The following is a 23049-nucleotide window of genomic DNA, read 5'->3' as shown; positions in this document are numbered from 1 at the left end:
TTAGACTTGAAGTGTCTAATATTTGGTTTTAAGTGTCACAGGTAGTTGCCTGGTCTTCTTTTCCAGGGAGCAACTCAAGCCACCAGTCTTAGGCACATAGATTAGTCTAGCCTTAGACTACTCACATAGTAGAGATGAATCCTATTACTCATGTTGAGTCAAAACCAGTTCATTGCTTCAAAGTGATCTGAACTTGATGTTTGTCAATCACCATGTATGCAATTACCTATACATATTGTGTATTATATAATAAAAATACTATTACAGAGAGGAATGGTATTTTATTTTAAGGTATCTCTGTTTTTATTTCCTAACCTCTATCTCAAATAATATACTAACAGAAGAGTAATGTATCAGATGATGAGATGCTTTCAATCATTTACCAAGTAATGGCTTGTTTACCACAGCATGAATAGATTACTTCTGCTTGTGTACAGAATTCTGCTTTCTTTAAAAATTAGCTCAGACTGGCATTTCCCAAAGAACTGCCCTGTACTTTTTAAAACACATGCAGTAAAATCTTCTAAAACATTCATTATGTAAAATATGACAATAACAATAAATCAGTTGTCCCATGTGCTGCTCAGATCTGTAGTAAAATTATGTAGCTTGAATAATGCAGCAAGCCCATAAATTCTTACATGGCTTTACAAGCCTCTGAAGTGTAATTCACATATACTTCTCTTTTTCTCCCTAACTCAAGAAATGTGCCTATGCTCCCCTGCTAGTCCAGGAGACAAACTATTAAAGACGCATGTCCTGATAGTCACAGTCTGATTCTGTTCATGATGTTACAGCAGTGATGAAGATAGCCCAGAGATCTGTATCTTCTAAAAGAAGAGAAACATTTATAAGATGGGTGGCACCTGGCCTTGGAATCTTCAGGCAACTGCAAATCCTCAGAGATGTGAAGCAGAAAGATACCTTTTGCTTGTTTGATTTCTGTACTGATCTGAAGAGCGAGCAAACCCCTGGGCTCAAATTACAACATACAGCATCTCAGAGAAACGGTACTAAAATAACACCGAACATGATGTGGTTGCAAAATGAAATTCAGCTTTGTACACACAAGCTTAAGAAAAGGGAATATGCTCACCAGGAGGCAAAAAGGGAGGCAACATGATATTTTGCTTAGGAGAGGTGCTATGAGGCTTAAAAGTCGTTAATGAAAAACAGAAGCGCTGTGTTAAGTCAGTAGTTGTAGAGTAAGCCTTCTCCTCTCTGCAGGGAAGCATGCTGCTCTAGTTTGTTTTGGTCTGTGGTTTGTTTGTTTGGGGTTTTTTTAATGGAAATAAAAAAACCCTGCAACTGCTTAAATATCTCTGCCTCTACATGAACTAATTTACACGTCCAAATAACTACCCAGCAAATTCAGAGCTGCATTCAAGACCTTGGTGACATCGGGAATATATCCACAAAGTAATGGACTGCGCTCAAAAATATTAACCTTAAAGAGCAAATTCACTGTCAGCTCCCTCCAGAAACAAATGCCTTTTACCCAGTTCTTACAGGTACATCATGAAAGTAGTCAGCCCGACAACATCAGCCAGACCTTGAATAATGAATAAGCAGCACACTTCTGCCATCCTCCTTTTCAAACAGCCTCCAAATAATACATCAGAGCATCATCTGAAACAGATGGAGCAGAGAAGTGTGCTGGGTCTGAATAATACCTGAGGTCCCCATGAGCCCTCCTGGTATTCCAGTTTCAGAGGCCTTGCTTGGCCACAGAAGGAGCATGTACAGAGCACACTGCAATGGTGGTTTCATGTTGTAGCTATCAGTGAAAAAGGTCATACTTGAATTTCCTCAACACTCATCAAGCATCTGGGCTTAGGTCAAAAGACCAAAAAATGGTCCAAAAGAACAAAGGACCAAAAAACTGGCTACAAACAACAGGTGACAACCGCTTAACTTAGAACAGTAAGTATAGGTGAGATAACCAGCAGTAACAACTTTAATAATCGAGTTTGTTAGAACTATAGAAAGACATTTATGGGCTGTCCCACCTCTGATGTAACTTATTCTGCAAAACTGAAATGTTTTCACTGCCCAGGTTTAAAAAACAAATAAAAAATGCAGCTGAAAATAACCCACTGAGACTCACACCAACATTTATATTTATCTTCATTAGGTGGCCTTATTTTTAAAGTTGCAGTTATGAAGAAAAATGGCTTCACTGAGATAATTTTACACTGTGTTCTTTTTCTACACTAAACAGATTTCCTTTTTCAAGTAACTGATGATTCTCCCTACATATCATTTGGCACTATAATGGCACACAACCTCTTATTTTGCTTTTTTCCCTATTAATTTCCTTCCTCCTTCCCCTGCAGACAAACTCAGAAAACAAACATGAGTTACATCGCTGTCTGGTACGTGAAGATCTTCAAAGAGAAAAGCTATGGGTAAACCAACTTCCTATTTCACATGGGGACGAAGCACCTAGGCAGCGCAGCACTGATGTATACCATGCCAGTAGACCTAAGCACAGACTTTTCAAGCTTCAAAGAGCAGAAGAAATCATCGATTCCATTCTTAGGCACCAAGACTGTTGAATGCTTTCCCAGAAAACAAAACGAAAATCCAAATGCATTCAGCTAAATGTCATCTAACCCTCTGTGGCTCTCTGCTAATGCTTGGCTCAGAGGCATATAGTCAAACTGGACAAAAGAGAAACAACCAGGAATCACAAAAAGTCAGAGGAAATTTAGGCTGGGCAGAATTTTTAAGAAGTAGAGAATTTTTTTTTTTCTTAATAACATTTTCTTTATAAGCTAGCTTATTAAAATACCCCCCATTTCCTCTCCCCTGTGGCTTCACCTGGCATAGGAAAAAGCGTAAGAAATTGAGGCAGGCATGAGGCTTTATTAAAAAGCAAGCAGCCAAATGAACTTGTGCCTATAATAAAGAAGCTTGCTTCACAATTCACCTCTTGGCATTCTTAGCGTGCTCCACAATTTTCAGGTTGACGTGGAGGAAACCTAAAGCACATCACCAACTGTTAATTACTTTGAGGCAGAGCTCTGAAGGCAAAAGCAAATTAACTGAAAAACAAACCTAACCTATTTCTGCTCAGCCAAACATTCCTTAATTCCAAAATTCCTTAATCCATAAGTATCTTTATGCTATGTCTACAAAATACTAAACGTGTACTGAATGTTCATAGGGAAGCATACTGCTAAGACAAGTCAATTAATAAAATCAAAATAAATTAAGCAGCTAGTTACTGGTAAAGATATCAGAGCAAGGACCGAAGTTAAAGCTTTAAACTATGGAATGAATTCCTTGATTTCTTTAATTCTGGGAGGGGGGAGGAAGGAAGGAAAAAACTGGCATCAGTGTGGCTACAGATGTTTGAGCAGTTGGATTATTTTATCATAATAGCAAATACAAATTGTGCAATGACTTTTTGTTGAAAAATAGCATGAACACACATTTCATCTAGCTTTAGTGTTCCATTAAAATCCTGGCCCACGTTCTCTTTCCAATACATGGATTTTTTCCCCCCCTTCATACACTTCTATTCTGTATTAGTGTGACCTACTAAAGTTGGAGAGTAACAGAGGTATGAACCTGGCAGCAGAGAAATGTGGGATGAGCTAAAATAGGAGGGGAGCTAAACCCTCTTGCTCTTTTCAATGAGTCCCATACAAAGTCTACTAAAATTTGCCCATGGGCTCTCCCAGCAAACACAGCAGCCAGGATTCAGATTATACCCAGCACAAAGGTCTCTCAAGTGGCACCTGGTAGATCAGACAGTTTTACCCATTAGGGTAAGAAAATCTTTAGCCCAGTTGGCAGTACAAACTCTGTAGTCATTCAAACCTCGTCATTTAGGATGACATGGTCTGTGTAATGACTGCTGGGAGAGAAAGCACTTCTCTGCTGCTGGGGTGGCTGGCAGGCGTTGGCACCCACATCGCTCTCTGTGACCCCTTGAGGCTTCACAGTCAGAGTCATTAAAAACTCATTACTTACCTGCAATGCTCCCAGCAAAGTGCAGGAATACTGTGGTTATAATGGTACTCATAAGACAAATTTGGTAGGATATTACATATGATCACTTTAACAGGTCACACCAGCCTCCTATTACAAAACAGGCAAACTGCAGCTTTGAACAGAGGGAAATCAAAGCAGTTTAGATGGTTTGAGGAGTCAGCTACAATAGGCAGATCTGGTCCGTGGTGGTTACGGAAAGGAAAAGACAGGAAATGATATCTGGGGGATACAGAGGAGTTGAAAGTAAGAACAGTGAGACAGAGAAGTGGTTGGGTGTTTCCTTCTTTTGAAAGATTTCCCAGTTGACAAGAGAAGAAACCATTAGCAGCTCCTCAACTGGTGTTTCACCTAAATTACATGAATATGGAAGAAGATGAATGGACCCATAGAAAGGACACTGTAACCGAATCAAAAGGAGGTGAAGATTTCAGATAAGAAACTCAAAAAACATAATGCAAAATACTATCTACATTTCTATAGTCACAAAAAGCAAACACAGGTTGATCTATGAGCCTTAGAGTTAAAAGGTCTTGAAGATCTATTCTGTCTTATTCCAGCTGTGTGCTGACCTCATTAGCATAGCTTGACAGCTTCCCAGGGGAGTATTAAAAATGTGACTAAAATCTGTCAAGACATGCTGGGTTCTCAGGGATTTTAATAGACCAATTTATATGCTTTTGCATTAATGAAAGACTTCGCATTGTTTATTCTGTGTGGAATCAGCAAAACCAATGGGCAGCTAAATCCAAGATTTCAGGGACAGAGCGCAGGTTCTTCAGAACAGAGATGCTCATGGAAATTCACACATATTACACTTTTCAAGTATTTATGCTTTTAAATAGCCCATGATCATTCCAGGTTCTTCTCTTAAAGATTAGTGTATTTGATCCCAGCTGATGTTTTCACAGTAATTTAAGCAATGTCCCAGACATTATTAGCTGACTGAAGGATTCACAATTACTTCAATCAGACGGTATCACTGTTGACTGATTCTGCAACTGAGTTAAGTGCCACTGAATTAAAGTGATTTAGTTTCTCACAAGAAGTGATTCTAAAAAACAAGTGCTAGGATTGCAATTATGAAGTCCTTGAAGACAGCACAACCTTTGTGCTTTCCTTCATACACACTGAGAAATTCACCTTCTTTAGTAAAATCCAGACCCCAACCGGCCTTTCCAATGATCCACCATTTACATCAAAGCTTATGATTAAGCAATAAGGGCAGCACATGGAACATGTGACTGAGATACGGACTACCATATCCATTTAACTTTCACCAAACAACAGCTACACAACACTGGAAGTGGCTGAAGATGTGATGATTAAAAAAAGAGGACTACATAGCAAAGCAAACATTACCAACCTGTTATTTATATGATCTGCTAAATTTGTAATTGCTTTGAACTTAATGGAAAAACTACCAGCAACTTAAACAAAGCCAACATTTTATTAGACATTGTGCACTACTACTCTGTTCCCCTGTAAGAGATGTTCATTATGCTTATTGCTTCTGCTGGGAATGCAATAGGAATTGCGAACATTATAGTTAAATCAAAGTACTCTGAAATACGGCAGGTGTTTTAAAGTATCAACCACCACCATAGCTACTGAGAAGTAGAATGTTAACATGGAGAACACAAACGCATATACCTAAAATCAAACAATGCAAAGCAAACAACCACGTCAAGATCAAGAGCCAGGACATAAAAAATTGAATTCATTTCAAACCAACCAAATTAATTCAGAGACAGAGGTGTTTAAAGTATTGGAGAACATCTGCACCTTCATCTACTCTATTGCGGTTATTACGGTTTTGCAGAAGAAAGCGGACTTCTTGTGCCTCCCTGCTCTTGTCTCCTACAAGTCTGGCTTATCCACAGGGTCTGGCCAAAACTCTCCTTTTAAAATCAGTTGCATGCTCACTAATGAACAGTGGGTTTGAAACTCCCCTTGCCAAAATCACCACTGGGCCTGAAAATCTTTACCTCTGTCAAATTTTCATGCAGCTTTGTGATGGACTCCCCACATGCACTAATTCAGCCTTCCCTGGCAATACCTTGGTAGGCAAAATGTAACTACAGTAAGAACTTTAATTAAATTCCATTTCAATGCTGATGAATACTAAGGGATTTCAACACTGGTTTATGGCCTAAACAGCATGAGCAGTTGAAATAATTGTTCTTTGAAAACTAGAAAATCAATGGAAAAATCGTTAAAACTCTTTTTGCTTTTTCAACCAAAAATGTGGTGTTTTCATTTTAAGGGAACAGAAGCTCTTTATTTCATAGTGTTGAGCTTGGTTTAAAAATACATGGTGTACACTGCCCAAGGGCACTGTGTATCTGACCCTGTCCTCCCAAGTGGACCATATACCAGAGTGGGATTTTGTTGCTGCTGGTTTAATTGTGCTTTAGAAGTAAATACTTAAAAGGAGTTTGAACTGATCCAAAATAAAAGCATTTCACTTTTATTTTCCCATGAACACTTTATAAAACACTGCTCTTCACTAGTAAAAATACTGTTTTAATGAAAGATTTCTGGCCAGTTCTGAAAGCTAACTGGTCTGCAGAAAGGGAAGTAATAAAAAACCCAAAACAATGCAATGCCAGGTCCCTCTATCGTAAATGGTGAGGACTAAAATCTTCCCTCTACTTTTGTTGCCCAAATAAAAGAGGAAAATATTTCAAAACATATTTACTTGGAGAAACCCTGGAGAGAGGCACAAGCCAATTTCAAAAGCACCAGCCAGAACTGATGCATAAATGTCCTTATCTGTTCTCTTCCACCCCTGTGCATTTCTCATTTCAGCAATCTTAATTCACTTTCCATGGATGATGCCTTAAATGAAAATGAATACCACTGCTTAATGATTAAGGTGATTAGCCACCTTGCACTTTCTCAGTGTGCAGTTGATTAATTAAGTACATTGATTATAGAGATAAATAAATGCTGTGGACAATGTGTTGTCTTTAGCTTGCAAAGCGAGTTGTCTTTGGCACCGTCTTACATGGCCTGTACACTAAGCATGCATTTAACTGGAAGATTATTCGTTTCAGGTTGTTCTAATGTAGAATAAAGCTGGAAATGTGGAGGACCATGATGATGACCACAGACTGAGCACCTCTCCTACGAAGACAGGCTGAGATGGTTGGGGTTGTTCAACCTGAGTAAGAGAAGGCTCCAGCGAGACCTTAGAGCAGCTTGCCAGTGTCTAAAGGGGGTCTACAAGAAAGCTGAAGAGGGACTTTTTATAAGGTATGTAGTAACAGGGCAAGGGGGAATAACTGAAAGCTGGAAGAGGGTAGATTTAGATTAGCTATAAGGAAGGTGAGGGTGGTGAGGTACCAGCACAAGGTGCCCAGAGAAGCTGTGGCTGCACATCCCTGGCAGTGTTCAAGGCCAGGTTATGCAACCTGGTCTAGTGAAAGGTGCCCCTGCCTGTGGGGTTTTAAGGACTTTAAGGTCCCTTCCAACCCAAACCATTCTATGAAACTTTTTGCAGCATTCACTGCTGTGAAAACAGGCAAATGCAACTACAATGCATTAGTATCTTTCTGATTCCTAAGGAATTTATTTTGAGGGTATTTTATAGCCAGAAAAAAATCAGTGCATCCCCTGAAGAGGCAAACATCAGTGGAGCCATGCCAACTCCAGCGGTATAGATGATGCTAAGCACCAAGAACTTGCAGAAGCAGTCAGGGTCCAGATATTTCATAACAGGCTTTAGCAAACCCATTAGCATAACATCTTACAGTGTGAGAAATCCAGTTTTCAGCTGCAAACACATCTCTGCATGTGACACAAGTCATCTCTCCTTAAAGCAATCATACCTCTTCCACAAGTTGCAGCCTCCCTTGCAGAAAAAGCCTCTGGCCATATTAAATAATCCAGAGGAGAAATAGTCTCTATATTCTTTTTGCTGTTCCACCATTTTAATTGAGTTGAAAGCTAGAAGGCTGTGTATACACCTATAATTACAGAACATTTTTATCTTTCATCAAGTAATAAGACACGGACATCTCCTTTACACAGCACCATGGCTTCTCTCCCCCATTAGCAGTGCTCATACAGAGCAGCTGTAAGGCAGAGAAGAGGGAGTGTACTGTTAGACTTTGGCATACGAGCACCACTGTGACAGGCACCTGCAAATACAGGTACTGTTGGGAGCAAGGAAGGATTTTTTTTAGGACCCCATTAAGGTTTTCCAGATGTGAAGCATTTTCTGTAAGTGACAAACTCAGTACACAAAGAACTTTATTTGCCTGACTGATCTTACCAGAGAAGGCATCATCTCATTTTCAGCCTTTCATATGTTCAGAGGAAAAAAAACCCAACCCAGATTGCACAAAACAGAGGGATGAGCCCAGAAGCTGATTCTGCACAGAGTAACATAAAAAACCAGCCAAGACTGAAACAGAGAACTTCATTTTCTTCCCTGTAAACTGTAATTTATGCCAGTGAAACTTCATTGTCTTGCATGTCCTGACTGATCTTCTAAATGCTAAAACCAGTCCCGTACCTGCCAGAAGCCATCTGAGCAACACAAACAGTCCAACAGAAGGCCATCGCTTTCAGCTGCTAAAGCATCAGTCAACCTGGCATTTAAATCCTTGATCCATCCTTCTATCCTGGCAAAAGAGAGGTTTCATTTTGTCTCAACTATCTCTTGATGAAATTTCTGCCACAATCCGCTTTAAGAGCATCCATCAAGCAGTGCACTTACTGAATTCTCAATGTTAGTAGAAGGATGCTTTGTGAATTTATCCCAGGTTTTGCTTAATACTTTTTAATTGTTATGCTAGTGATCATTTCAGAAAACCTATTAGCAAAAAGCCCAACTCCATAAAAAACAAGGGAAACAAACCAACCCAAAACCCAATTAGTGATGTGTTCAAGCATCTAAGCAGCTTATTCTGTTCTTTTCTTTTGGATGTGTTATTTCAACATTGCAATTAAAAACTGGTACTAGGAACAACGGCCAGGATGCAGAGCTTGCCCAAAAAATAACTTTGATGTATTAGCAGTAAGGGTTTATTGAAATGAAGTGGCTAGTGCCTGTGTTCAATAACCCTTTGAAATGCAGTAAGAAATGGCAGTGCAACTGTCTCAGGCTCTTTTGAAAATCATGTCATAGGACTCAGATCTCATAAAGCTAACTGAAATCATTCACTGATGCCACGCAAGTATGAACCTGACTCTGCTATGGTTTGGCTTTACACTCCCTGTGGATCCCTTGGGTTGATATTAATGACAGCACAGAGACACTGGGAGCTTCTCAAGGTCTTCAAGAGGGTCTCCAACAAATTTCAGTCTTGGAAGAGTAATATTTTTGTCGCCACCAGTTACATGTGAACTCTGTTTGACTTGGGCAATTACATCAGCTGGGACTTTGTGGGGCAGCTCATCAGGGTCAAAGCAGCATGGTTCAACAGCTGTCAGTGGAGCTTTGTCAGCTTACAAACCCCCACAACTAGGCCCCAGTGATTTTGTGGAGATACTGATGATTTATATTGGTAAATCATTAAGATCAGGCTCGTGGGCCTCCAGAACAACTTGCAGGTCCTTACAGTGGTGTGCAGGGAGGCCAAAGCATGCTCAGAAATTCATGCTAATGAAGGAAACACAGGCTTTCTAAAAGAAAGAAGATCCTTTATGCTGTTGCTAAGCTTCACTACACATATTGCAGTGTATAATTTATCACCTGTACTATTTCTTATTTCTTTTGTGGCTATGAAGATTATTCAATGATGTTTTTGTTCCTCTAGCAAACAATGGAAATTGCAGCTCATAACAGAAATAGAACATTTCCCTGCTTCACTGCTTATGTGATAAGATAATTATTCCAAAAATATGCTTGTTTGCCTCTCAGCAAGACAGGGGGAGCTGTTATCATATTAGCTGGTGACAAGTAACCAAAAGTTGTGAGAGAGAGACTGCTTTGTGTTTAGAGATGTCACCAAATTGGAAAGGGAAGAGAGATAAGAGCACCTGCTGTTCACATTTGAGTATGAAATGGCAGATGACAGAAAACCTCTATTTATTCTAGAGTAACTCCAGTAATTCTTCCCTCATTCCTCACATATGGCCTTTTTTGCTCAGCAAATTCTGTCCTGTGTACAGCTTGAGTGATGGCTGGTAAGGACCTTGGAGGATGGAACATAAAGTGGTACCATAGATGCATGTTACAGGAAAGACAGACAGGTGAAGGACAGCGATGAAGCACTGCTAGGATGACTGCATGTTTGTTTACGCACATGTTACTTCTGTGTAGTTCCAAGGATTTCAGAACCTTTTTTCTTATCTGAATATGTTACATTACCATATATTACTAAGGATTGCTGCATGATTTTCATTTAACGCTTACCAGTACTTTGTATACCTGCTCACACAGTCACCTCTGGGTTTCCTACAGCAAATGTTTGTCTTATTCTCTCTCCATCCCAATTTTTTGAAACAAGCTTTCAGCTTTATGCAGAGTTCAGACATGGAAAACAGCAATTTCTTACTCCTGACCTGAGTCTCCTGGTGTCATCCTGATTTTCCTTACTACTGCTAATCAGGAACAAATGCACTTACACAAGACGGTCAGCTCCCTGCTGCCATAAATGGGATAATGCAGCCACACTGACCTTCACCAGCAGACACTGGCCAAGTATAAAAGTACCACAATATGAGATCAGATTATGTTTCTCATCTTGGCACATCCAGTCTCCATTTGCTCTCTTAGTTTCTTCTTGAAAACAATGTACTGATATTTGTAATGTACACCCCCCACAGCTGCCGTTCTCCTCTTTTATTAGGCATATATAATGTGCAGTCCTTGTAACTTCATTTTTCTTTCTCACTCAGATGCTGCATCTCTGAGAAGTCAGTCCTGAAAATTGCTGGCTTTGTATGTACAGTCTGAGCTGAAAGAAAACCATGAAGTACATTAGGCTTCAGCTTTTTAATTATCAGGTCATAATGAAGGGTTCTCTTTGTGGGGAAAGAAATAATTTCCCTAAGGCTGAACCTCTGCAGGGTTTCCAAGGCTTGGAAGAAAATATTGATCGTTTGACAATGAGCCTCTCTGCATTCACAGTGCAGAATGGAAAATTCCAGCTTTGCCATAACCCCTTGATCCCAGAAAAGCAAGTAGCTATACTGCAGCAAGCTGGGAGGGGGTGCTGGGAGAGAACAGTTCATCCAGGCTGTGAGCAGGAGCACTCCCTTCCATGTATATAAAGTGCATTAAAAAGAGAAATGGAGATTGAAGCCATAAAGCAGCAAAAAATATATGGATGGAAGTGCACTCCATGCAATAGGTCATAGTTCAGCAATTTTTAGAAGAAAATACAATTTGTTTTTTTCTTTAGAGAGCTCTTTTTTTTCCCTGACCCTCTATTTTGTCTAAGTGCTGACCCCCATTAAACTATTCAAGCAAGAAAACCAGCAAGTCAAAAACATAAAAGCCAAATTAAGCTGAGTAACCAATGCCAAGTTTTTATACTTGAAAATGCTCAAGTGCCAAAAACACCACCTTTGAGAGACTTTCTAATTGCTCCCAATTTTCCAAGCAAGATGCACAGACGTTGCCAGGATATGCAGGCGTTTACACACTTGAGAAACATAAGCTGTAAGCTTTTAATTTCCTAAAAATAAATAATGTAACTTAGGAGAAGGCTGTCCCAAAGTGCAAATGTCGTGAAACACCAAACATGTGGCATAGGAATTGTACAAAGGTGCCTGCAATTGCTGTGCCAGCCCAAACTGGGTTAACAACTCATCCCTGAAGAGACTCACGCCATTGCATTTTTATGTCCAAACTGATCTTTCCTTCAGCTGGATTTAAGTCCGTGCCTTTAATTCAATGCCCAAATTACTACCTACTGGCAAAAAAGGCCCCTGTGGTCTCTGAGATGCAGTAGATGCTGTCAGAGCAGCATCTCCTCAGACTGAAGGAGGTTGTGCAGCCTTGCAGCAAGAAGAATAGAGGCAGAGTGCAGGTGAACCAAGCCCTGCAACTGCTGTGCGGTACTTGGGCCACAGAGAGATGGCAGAATTTAGCAGCAGGAGCTGGAATCTACCTTGCCCTTCATCAGATGCCTCTCAGACACAGCAACAGCAGCAAGCTCTGCGTGGGGAGGTGCCAGCACTTCTCACCAGTTACCAAGTTTTATTTATCTTGCATATAATGCGTGAATTGATCAGTGCGTTGCTTGCTGTATCCTCTGGTACATTCAGCACGGAATTAAAAGTGAACCTTATGCAATAAAGATGAACTACACACACACTCAAGCTATTCTTTCTTTTTCTTTCCCCCAGTGCTGTGACAGCCTAGAACTACAGATTTCATGGATAGCTCCTATTTTTCTTTCTGTAAAAAAAACCCTTGTGGTGGTATTTCCTTTAAGAAAGTGATCTTTCAGATGGGATTTCTGCTGCTCCTTTAAATTACTGCCTTACGAAGCATTTGATCTTCAGTCTTTTCTCCCCTGTGTCTGGCTATTAATTTGTCCTGAACAAGTCATGCCTAATTCTACACTTTACATTGGCCAATCGTCTTTTGTCCCTCTTGATCCTGAAAATTGTTCCACTACCGGACCCCTCCTTGCTTGGACAAAGTCCTTCCTGCACAAACCTTTTCAGATTGTCATCTCCAGCTCAGTCTCCTCCCAAGTCCTTCATGGCTGCCATTAAAGGTTTGTCATCCCCATGCCCTGACAGCTTTTCTGCTCCAGTTTTCATACCAGTGTTTCTTTTCTGAACTCTCAGATTTCTCTCCAGCTCTGCTATTTTCTGCTATCATGTCTGTGCACTGTCATTCTCTTGTGTCGTTTTCCATTAACTTCCGAAAACCTCACCATTGCCACTCATAAAACAATACATTTCTGCTAAGCCTGACAAACATTTATCCATTGAGCAGAAAACATTTTTAGAATTAAAAGAGAAAACACTGTATTAGTGAGAAATCTACTTTAGGTCTCCGGGCATAATCCTAGGTTCACTGTAACCAACAGCAGTGCTCCTATTTGACAGTGTATTAGGTATAGAATCATAGAATCATAGAATAGCTAGGCTGGAAAGGACCTTAAGATCATCCAGTTCCAACCCCCCTGCCATGGGCAGGGACACCTCACACTAAACCATGGCACCCAAGACTTCATCCAATCTGGCCTTGAACACTGCCAGGGATGGAGCATTCACAACCTCCCTGGGCAACCCATTCCAGTGCCTCACCACCCTAACAGGAAAGAATTTCTTCCTTATATCCAGTCTAAACCTCTGTTGTTTAAGTTTGAACCTGTTACCCCTTGTCCTATCACTACCGTCCCTAATGAAGAGTTCCTCACCAGCATCCCTGTAGTCCCCCTTCAGATACTGGAAGGCTGCTATGAGGTCTCCACGCAGCCTTCTCTTCTCCAGATGTACAGGCTTTTTGCTTCATTAGCTGAAACATGACTTTTAAAACCAGAATATTCTCACATACTTTGCCCATGCCTGCTGCTGAAAAGTGAATAAAAAGTGCATGCTTTGCCCACATCATACAACAGAACATAGGCACAGAGCACAATTTCTGCAAAGAAAAGGGCTGCCTTTTACAAACTTCTTTATTTGTATGAATCTATGGAAACATCCTACTGAGTTATTCCACTGGGAGATAATTTTGCAGTTAGGGCACAGGGTTTAATTAGCTGCTCTCACATAATTAAGCCAGTTCATAAGAAGTGAAACTGGCTATCCTGCACTTCACCTCTGTGGTCAGCTATTTCCCAAATTCCTTGTGCAATGTAAATGCCTTCTAGATCCATTTATTCTTTACCAAATGTGCTTTGCTATATGCAACAACAAATAAATTCTCATCCTGTTTGTTACTATTTTCCAAATTACAAGTACATAAAATAACTCATAATATCATACCACAGAATGGTTTGGGTTGGAAGGGACCTTAAAGATCATCTAGTTCCAACCCCCTGCCATGCGCACGGACACCTTCCATTAGACCAGGGTGCTTCAAGCCCTGTCCAGACTGGTCTTGAATACTTCCAGGGATGCGACATCTCATTTCAGAGCTGTTCTATCTGAATGGCTCTTGTTTTTACCAGATTTCCAGTTGTCTTTGTTCTTCATTTAGCTGCAGTTGCAAACTAAACCATACTGCTCAGCTGAAGAACCCTGGGCTTCCCTCAGGAAGTCAGTGGCTGCAGGAGAATAGCAAGACCTAAAGCAGAGATACTGCAACCCCCCCCCCCCCCCCCCAGCAGTGAGCTACAGCTTCTTCATGCCCATTGCCCAACAGAGTGCCACAAGCACACTGGGAGAACAGTGCACCTCAAAAGCAGCTGACATCCCCTGGGTACTGGGAACCCTTGTATATGCCTGGAGATAGGAATGATAGTGTCAGCGGGGAGCTGGGAAGAGCCTGGAATAATTAAGAAAGATAAAATCCTCTAGTCCAAAGGTCTGAGATAGTTTTAAGGAACAATCAATTGGCACAGCATGTACTGAGAATACACAATCTGCTCTGTACACGCTTTGAAGCACTGGATCAAATCACCTGTTATGAAGGAATTAAGCTGTTCTGAGAGAATTCAAAGGCTAATACATGCCTTGCCACAGCCCACAGCCCCTTGCCCCTCCAAGTGACAGGTGCGTTCTGCATCTTAATAGCAGGATTTACAGCCAATTCCCAGGTTACTTATTTCTGTCCTAAATCCAATATTGCAAGCTGCAGCTTATTTAATGTGAAGCTGCACTGTCATTTCTCCACAGCAAGGCTTGTCACCTTTCCATCCCTGGTACATACAGGCAGTCCCATTTTCAGTCTACTTCTCTCAATGTGAATGTATCATCTGTAAAATAAGCCATTCAGCTATACTGCTGCTCCACTCACTGTTATAAATTTTGTAGCAGAGGGACTATAACAGTAAGAACATCCACATTTTACAGAAAAAAGTCAGCATGTACTTACGTAATTTGATGCAAGATCAGGGTGCAGATAATCAATTCCTGCAATAAGATAGTGACAGAACAGAAACCAAAGGTTATGAGTTTCAGTAAAGAGTTTCTAATGGTCACAGAAGAAAACAAGATTCCTTTGCCACCATAGCAAAATAATCATAGTGAAGAATGCAACTGACTGAAATGAGATTCCAGTTCTTAAATGTGGGCTTTTATACTGGTGTACCATTTCTGAGGCACTCCCAGCTAGGAATTTTCAATCACTTATGGCAAAATCCAGGTGCCAACTGGAAAGGTGAGCTCAGTGACAAAATTTATTGACCTGCTTTGTAGACTAGGTAATTTTTACTTATTATGATTAGTTTAAATCACAATTTATCTTTATACAAGTTCTATCATCTCAAAGGATACCCAGATTAGCAAGATCAGTAACCACTGTATTGGTACAGGGTATAAAAAGGAGTATTTTTAACCAGTGAAAACTGTAAAATAAGCAGATAGAAAATTACCTAAACTAGTCTTGGGGAGATCACTGAGACAAACATGTTGGATTATGTGGTTTTTAAAAGACAACTTTTAATGTTGTTTTAGAACATTTTAGCAAATATCTGAGCATAGGCTCCACACCTTGGTAGAGTACTAAAGACTGCGACAGGGCAGTGATGCAGAATATACTCATTCTAATGCATGGTTTCTTTCTACATATGGCAAAGATACAAATCCCAAGGTATGGCATAACAGAAGCAGCAGATCTATACTCTGATGAAATAAGCTTATCAAGTTAATTTAGTTAAATTATACACAGTTAAATGTAGTAGTTTAGTTAAATTATACACAAGTTAAATTATACACAGAATAGACATCAATCTCATGTTACATTTTGGTCATTACTCTGTCCCATGTCTGCAACAACCACACTACCACACACTCCATTTTATCTGCAAGGACAGTGTTGTATTATGGTGGTTATTCTGATCAATGATTACCTCCCATTAAGTAGAATCTTCAGCACTAGAGTTGCTGAAAGAGACCCATGTATCTGTGGAGAGTCTTACTGATCCAAATGGTAGACAAGACAACAAAAGTCTCAATGAAGAATCATGTTATTCAGGTGCTCTTCCAGAGCTACTGGAAGTGAATATAACGCAAACTACCCCACCTCTTTAAAAGCTGAACCTTATGGGCCAACAGCTTTATTTGACCTGAAACTCAAATAGTTTTGTCATTGTCCCTATTACATTCATGCTCAGCTATTCTGAAAGCTAAGTCCTGCCTCTGTGGGATCACTGAAACTGATTTCTCACATCACCTGAGAGATGATCCCTCACATGAGACTGATCGCTCATGAATATACAGATACCTGAGTCTACTTTCTTACTTCCACAAAAAACTTGTCTTAGGAGCAAGCAGATGAGGACAGATCTCAGTTGACCCTAGAAAATGTAAGTGGATCCAGGTATTTTATTTATTTATTTTTAAAATTATTCAGTCACCATGAAAGGAAAACATTCAAAATTTAGCCCAAAGAAAAGTGCTGAGAGACTGCAGAGATTTCCTGTACTTCAGCAAAGAAACCAGGAGTGGAACAGCTGTGATTTCAAGTGTACCTTTTATCTTCACCTTCCCTGAACCTAGCCTCAAATCAGTAATATATTTAATATGCAGGTCTTTACTGAGATTGAGCATAAAAGTGTTTAATTATTTCAGCTGTCAAGTATGACTTTGAGAATAATGTAACCCAGAAAATGTTTTCTTAAGTACTTTTTGCACAGCAATTACATCCTCCAGTCAATGCCTCCAGAAGTCAAGGGGAGTTTTTCTTTTGGCTTAACGGCCAATATAGTGTGCCCTGGAAGACATCTGAGTGATAATTGCAAACTACTTTTAATGCTTGGATGTCCATGCTTCAGCATCCCTAGTGAAGTGTTTATAACATGTTTTCCCTGAAGATCTCAAAGCCTTTATGGAGGCTGGTAGTCTCACCATTATAAGTAATCCATCATTACTTTTTAATCTTTCTTTGACTCTGATTACATGGAAAAAGCTACTTAAAATATTACATTAGCATTCAGTCTTCACTTACCATCATCCATAATTCCTATGGTTACTCCCTTCCCTGTGTATCCCAGCTCCCATGCTTCAGCTACATTAAGGTCAAGTCCAGGAGTCCCATCTGCTTGACCAGTGTTAATCTGATATATCAGTGAAAAAGAAGAATAGTTTTTTTTACTGGATAGGCACATTTTCACAGCCACTGAAATTTGCTCTATGTCTCTGCATGTATCTTTGGTATGGAAAAATATAATCCATTTGGTCTGGAGTGCACATCTGTACATTTTCATATCTACTGCAATAAGGCAGTAGTAAAAAATCAAACCAAAGCAAAGCATCAAAAAACAAACCCTGTGTAAATTCACTTCTTTGCGGTTGATAAGATTTGGTTAAACCCTGAACCTTTTGGACCCCCAAAAAGACTTTTTTACTTAAAATGTCAGGGCAGTAGGTCAATCCAGAAAAAAATTTAGACCAATGGATTTTACAAAGGACATTTCTATGAGCAAGAAATGCTTTTTTCCTGAAGGCAGGGATTTACTGAAATTCATGACCACTGGGTTTACTACCAGAAACAAGTTATTTGATAAAAAGGTTAGCCCTTCTTCAAGCAGTAAAGCTCACTTGATGAACTTCAAGGGTCTTTTCCAATCTTGTTTCTGGGTGATTCTATGGTCCTGCAATATAGGCAATCCCCTGTACATTCAGGCATTACTCATGTTCACTCATTTACAAAGTTCTCAAGTTCTGTAGGAAAAATTATATGGCTTTTGCTGTCCAAATGCAAAAAATTTTGATTTTGTATCAGACACATCTAATTTCAAAACACATTTTAGTGTATTTTATAATCTACAAAATGTATAGCTTAATATAAATTTTGTTATTTTTATCACTGCAACATTTTGACTGAAGTACTGGAAAGAGTGAATTAATCCATGCTTTATTTTATCATCTCATCAAGGGTTAAGTCCCACCCCTGCTAATGCACCCTCAATCACCTGAAAACTCTTGTTTTAGGGGAAAAAACACCAACCCTATTGGATGGAATCATTAAACATAAGAACTGGATTAAAAGGAAGAGAATATGAAACACTACTCTTAAGCAAAAAAGACCCTTCCTAAGTTAACAAGGCAGCACTGCATTTACTAAGTATTTCATCATAAATAGGTTGCAAGATTAAAATGGGCCAAAGTATTCTATCAACCTTTTATATAATTTTGGCTACTTCTATGTAAAATTTTTTCTTGTATGACTGAAGACTTCTCCCTATAAAATGACACATTAAAAATGAAACAGGTTAGCAAAATATTAATGCCTTTCAACATTAGCTTAAGTCAGAATTCATCAGTTTTCAGCTGTTCTGCTTTTGACAGAAGAGATTCAATTAATATTCGTTTTTCCATAGGACAAGAAAAACCTCAACTTTTTCTAGCCAATACACTAGAACTTTCTCTTATAATTCTGTAATAATGTTTTACCTGGCAACAGTTCAAAGACATGATTCATATGCAGTTTTTGGGGTCACATCAGCACACCAGGAATGCCCACAGGACACCAATACACTTCTCTTTCAAGCCTTCTAAGGATCTTTCCTTTGACTGAAATGAAATTTAGCTCTTGAAACGTGCTGGGTCTTCCCAGCATACAAGAGGTACAGTTAAACACAAGAGGATCAAGCCCTAGATCCATTCCCAAGTTCTTGAGAGATATTGGGAAAGAACTCTTGGGAAACACTGCAACAGCACAGAACGGCTTGAATGTAGATTATGTAGTTATGATTACTGTGATTTTCTTGCAAAACTTACCAGGTACCATTGCTTTGTAAATAAAGGATCATTCATGTTGATGTCAATGTCGTTGATGTCTCTATATCCTCGCTTCCTTCTGCTGAAACCTTCCTGTTGAACAGCTTTCCGTACCTGGAAGGGTTAATTTTTACAACTTTAGCTCAACATTCTTCACCACATACACAAAGGTTCTGTAGCCTAGTTTTCATGGGAGATAAGGATTATGAAATCACACTATTTGTGTCTGTGCCATTCATTTGGCACAGACATCAGTGGCTGATTTTGACTGACTTCAGTCAAAATTTGCAAGAGGTAGAGAGCTACAGGACTACTACAATGGCTGCATGGGGAGGGACATCCAGAAGTGTCCTACCTGCAGGAAAACTACAGCTTGAATGTATTTTAGACATCCTGCAATGTGGATAAGAAAGGGACCTTATCCAGGCACCATTATTACCATCAATCTTCTTGCTATACTTTTTGCCACCAAAATCAACACACTGTTCTTATTAAAAGGTAAAATTATTTAACTAATTCTCAATATGTCACTGTTCCAAGCTGCAGGCATTTGAGAAAATGAGCACGCAGGTTTCAACCATGCTTATGCTTTTCCAGCTTTTTCTCCAGGGTATTTTCAGAGTACTAGATTGCCTTTCCTGCCAGAGAGATTTGCTGGGAGAAAAAAATCTGGCATTGTGTGCTTTCATCATATCCTGAGGTTCTGAAAAACATGTTGTGTAAAGCAATCTACTTTCAGGGATTATCCTTGCAGTAAATGAGCGATAAATAAATACACTGGCAAGAAAAACTAAATGGGAAAAAAGCCACTAAAAGACCATGCTGTCTGAAGTGTAAGACACGGAAATACTGGTTATGAAATACAAATAGCCATAGGTTTTCAGAGATTATTTTCTTTATGAACAGCAAATCCAGAAGAACATTAACCAAGCACTTTAGAAAATAAGAAAAGAGGCACAAATATGTTTGGAGGCAGGAACTACAAATGTCAGACCATAATCACCTCATCTGCACCCATGTATAGTTGCACTCCTAAAGGAGACCAACTTAGTGGTTGTAATTGGAGTAACAGCATGTGCTAACATATTCACAGACCTTGCAGAAGTGCTGTCAAGTCTGGCATACTCTTTTGTACTCTTTAGCTGACCACATGGAACCAAGAGAACAAGAAGAGTCACAGGGTTTACTTAAAAAATAGGTATGTTAAAAACATCTAGCCTTCCTGATCAAAGAGGAATGTTTAAAACCATACACTGAGCACATCTTGAGGTGCAGCAGGAAGACAGTAAGACCCCTAACATTTCCTTAGGCATTTCCTTGAAAAATAAAAACTAAAAAAGCATGGTTATTAAATAAATCTGGTTAACTCAGAGAACCACTTCTATATGTGCAGCTTTGGCATTTCTGATTAAGAATACGTATACGGGAGGTACACTGGTGTGTCACAGTAACTCATACAGTATCAGTCTAAATCAACAGAGGAGGAATTAATCCAAAGGTAAATCAGATCTTGTGTCAGCTGAGTCATTCTTGGAGGTGTCCTTCTGTCTCTGTTAATTAAAAGCAGAAGCCTCAAAAGACAGTGCTCAGTGAGGTGCCTAAGGCTGAGATGAAACTGGGATCTAATGGATGGGGGCTAAAAGCTGTTTTCCTCACAGCTATACTGCTTCATTATAACCCTGAAAACCTAATACCAATTTGCAATGAGCAGGATGAGGCAGCATGCCCTGAAAAGGCAGTACCAAATGTGTCTGAAAATCTACTTATCTGAATTCTAACTCCTTAAAGGTACCAAATGATAAAATATTGAACTGGTACACATTTATATGTGTATTTCCATTACTTGAACAGGTTCATTAAAAGCAGAGCAGATTGAAAACTAAGAATAACCCTTATGCAAAATAAGCTGGGAAGAGGACAGTGATTAAGCAGGACCTATACTAGGTGTACTTAGTGGTGCCAGGTATCTGCACAGGGTAAAGAAAAGTATAAGCACACTGTTTGATACCTCTAAGATAAGGCTCAGTGATGCCATGGAGACAACAGAGCAATCACCTGTCATTATGCCTTCCCCAGTTACCACCCCTGCCTTTCTGCTTGCGACTGCAAACCCCGAGCCGTCACCACAGAAAATAACTCTGAACAGAAGCCAACCCTCACTTAGAGGGATGCCAGAGAAATAGATTTCATGCGTCTGTGCTCCCACGCAGGCTTGCTGGCTCTGCAGGACCTGCTGCATTAAGGCACTGAATTAGGATTCAGTACAAAAGGACTTCTACTAATTAAAAAGCAGTGCTGCGGAGCCCTGGCTTTTCTTTAAGACAACCTGGAGGAAGTGAGGCAGAGATCTGCAGAAATAGCACAGGCTGGTTTCGCTCTCCAGGATCACCCCATGTGTCTGGTTTGTTCCATCTTCACAATGAAAGAGAATTTACTTTCTGTATTAGATTACATTATATTCCAGTTTCCTGAGACAAAGGAATATACCCCCCAAAGAGGTATAACCGTCTCTGAACTAAAACCACTCTGTAGGCTGTTTCCTGATTGTTTCATATGGAGGAGGGTGTATAGGATCTTACCATCCACACATCTAACAGTCTCAGAAATCCTGAAGCTTCTTTTCACTACAGAAAAATTGGGTTTTCCTCACTTTTGCAAATGATGGTAACTTGTAAAATAGCATCCAGAAAATGTCATGAAATATGTCAAAAGGTTTGGATAAGGCCTTGGCAGCTTCTCACTTACGTAAGCTACAAATTGCCTCATTCAGTTGCCTTGTATTAGGATCTTACCCAGCATGAGGTAAGAACTTTCCTTTACCCTGGTGAAAACCATGTCTAAAACGTAATAGTCCCCAGACAAGATAATTTCCTCATATTCCAGAAAAAAATCCCAATAGAACAAATTTGGAAAAAGATTATGTGAATCAAATTAATTGAGTGGAGAACTGCCTATTTAGGGCTGCAGATAGCTGGCTCAGGAGAACCCTTGTCTTCTTGCCAGCTGTGTATCTACGTTAGAAAAATGGTGGTTATCCAGAGCTGGGAACTTGTGCTTTCATATCTAGTCTGGATCAGGAGAGCTGCATCTCATTCTGCTTCTATTTCATGATTTTCTTCTTAAAGAGGAGCCCCCCCCCGAGATATCAGTAATGTAAATGCATTAAGGATCACATTGCAGGTAATACATTTCCAAGACACATACAAGAAAGAACATCTTTACATGTGCAACAGTAGAAAATAGTCAGAAAACATTTTGATCTTGTAATAGCCATAATCCCACGTACTTGTGTCAAGTGCCGACCTGGAATCCAGCTCTCAATCCTAAACACAATGCAACCTCACGCCACCTTTCAAATACTTCTCTAACTGAAGCAGGAAAAACAGCATTCATTAAGACTTGTGCTTCTGATAATAGCATTTCTAAATGATTTGAGCCTGTGAAGCATGCTACGCATCAGAAACTAGTGAAGGGATGAGATTTTCTTACTAAAACAGCCTGAATTTCACCATTTCAAAAGTAGGCTTAGTTATCAGCAACAACTGCCTTTTCTTTATTTCATTCTTAATTTATTTATTCCTTTTTCATTAGGATACAGGATTAAGTAGAGAGCCAATTCTGAGCATCTCCTTTATTAATATGGGGCTCAATCATGTAAAAGTTACTAGCTATGTTGTAATGAGATTGAAGGTCATGTATCAAAGAAGGTAGACCATGGATGATAAGATCTTTACAAGGAAAAAAAGGTTCAAGTATTGATTTTTAATATACTTGTACTTATGCATAGTGCATGAAGTCACTTGGATGATAATAAACCAGCAGGATACTGATGCAGAACAAATTAACCAAATAATCAATTGACTGCGATACTGCTCTGGGAGGGCCAGAAACCACAGCACTCTAACTGTGCTCTATGCTCCTGTGAATGCCAAGATAATCAGCTCCTCGTTTTGATGGAACAGGGTTAATTGTACTGGTGAGCTCCTGCAGTTAAACGACTCTGTTATATTCAGCATAAATGACAGATATACTAAATTAGACCAGCGGGTCCACAAAAGAGGAACAGTACACACAACCCCAACACCTCAACACTCAAGAACTTCAGGACAGGAGAATTCAGGCCAAATTCCAGAGGAAAAAGGGAATCTCACTGGTGACATCTAGTAGGCATGGATTTTCAGAAGCAAACACAGCAGTGAGATCATCAGCCAAAGAAGCAGTGATTCGTTTTCCTCTAAAGCCTCAAGG

At 39.7% G+C, this 23049-nt stretch overlaps 1 protein-coding gene across 1 annotated transcript in view; it reads right to left on the bottom strand.

Annotated features, from left to right (window-relative positions):
* PCSK2 (proprotein convertase subtilisin/kexin type 2) overlaps positions 1–23049 on the bottom strand; it is a 106858-nt gene that overhangs the window by 38093 nt on the left and 45716 nt on the right. Inside the window, exons 3-5 of the mRNA XM_034061057.1 lie at positions 18802–18915; positions 17027–17135; positions 14954–14991 (exon numbers count right to left, since the gene is read on the bottom strand). Coding sequence (XP_033916948.1) covers positions 14954–14991; positions 17027–17135; positions 18802–18915 — 261 coding nt within the window. The remainder of the gene's footprint in view (positions 1–14953; positions 14992–17026; positions 17136–18801; positions 18916–23049) is intronic.

This window comes from Melopsittacus undulatus, chromosome 3, assembly GCF_012275295.1.
Source record: "Melopsittacus undulatus isolate bMelUnd1 chromosome 3, bMelUnd1.mat.Z, whole genome shotgun sequence".
NCBI lineage: Eukaryota > Metazoa > Chordata > Aves > Psittaciformes > Psittaculidae > Melopsittacus > Melopsittacus undulatus.
The sequence above is the reverse complement of the archived record's forward strand: the minus strand, read 5'-3'. Positions and strand labels throughout refer to the sequence as shown.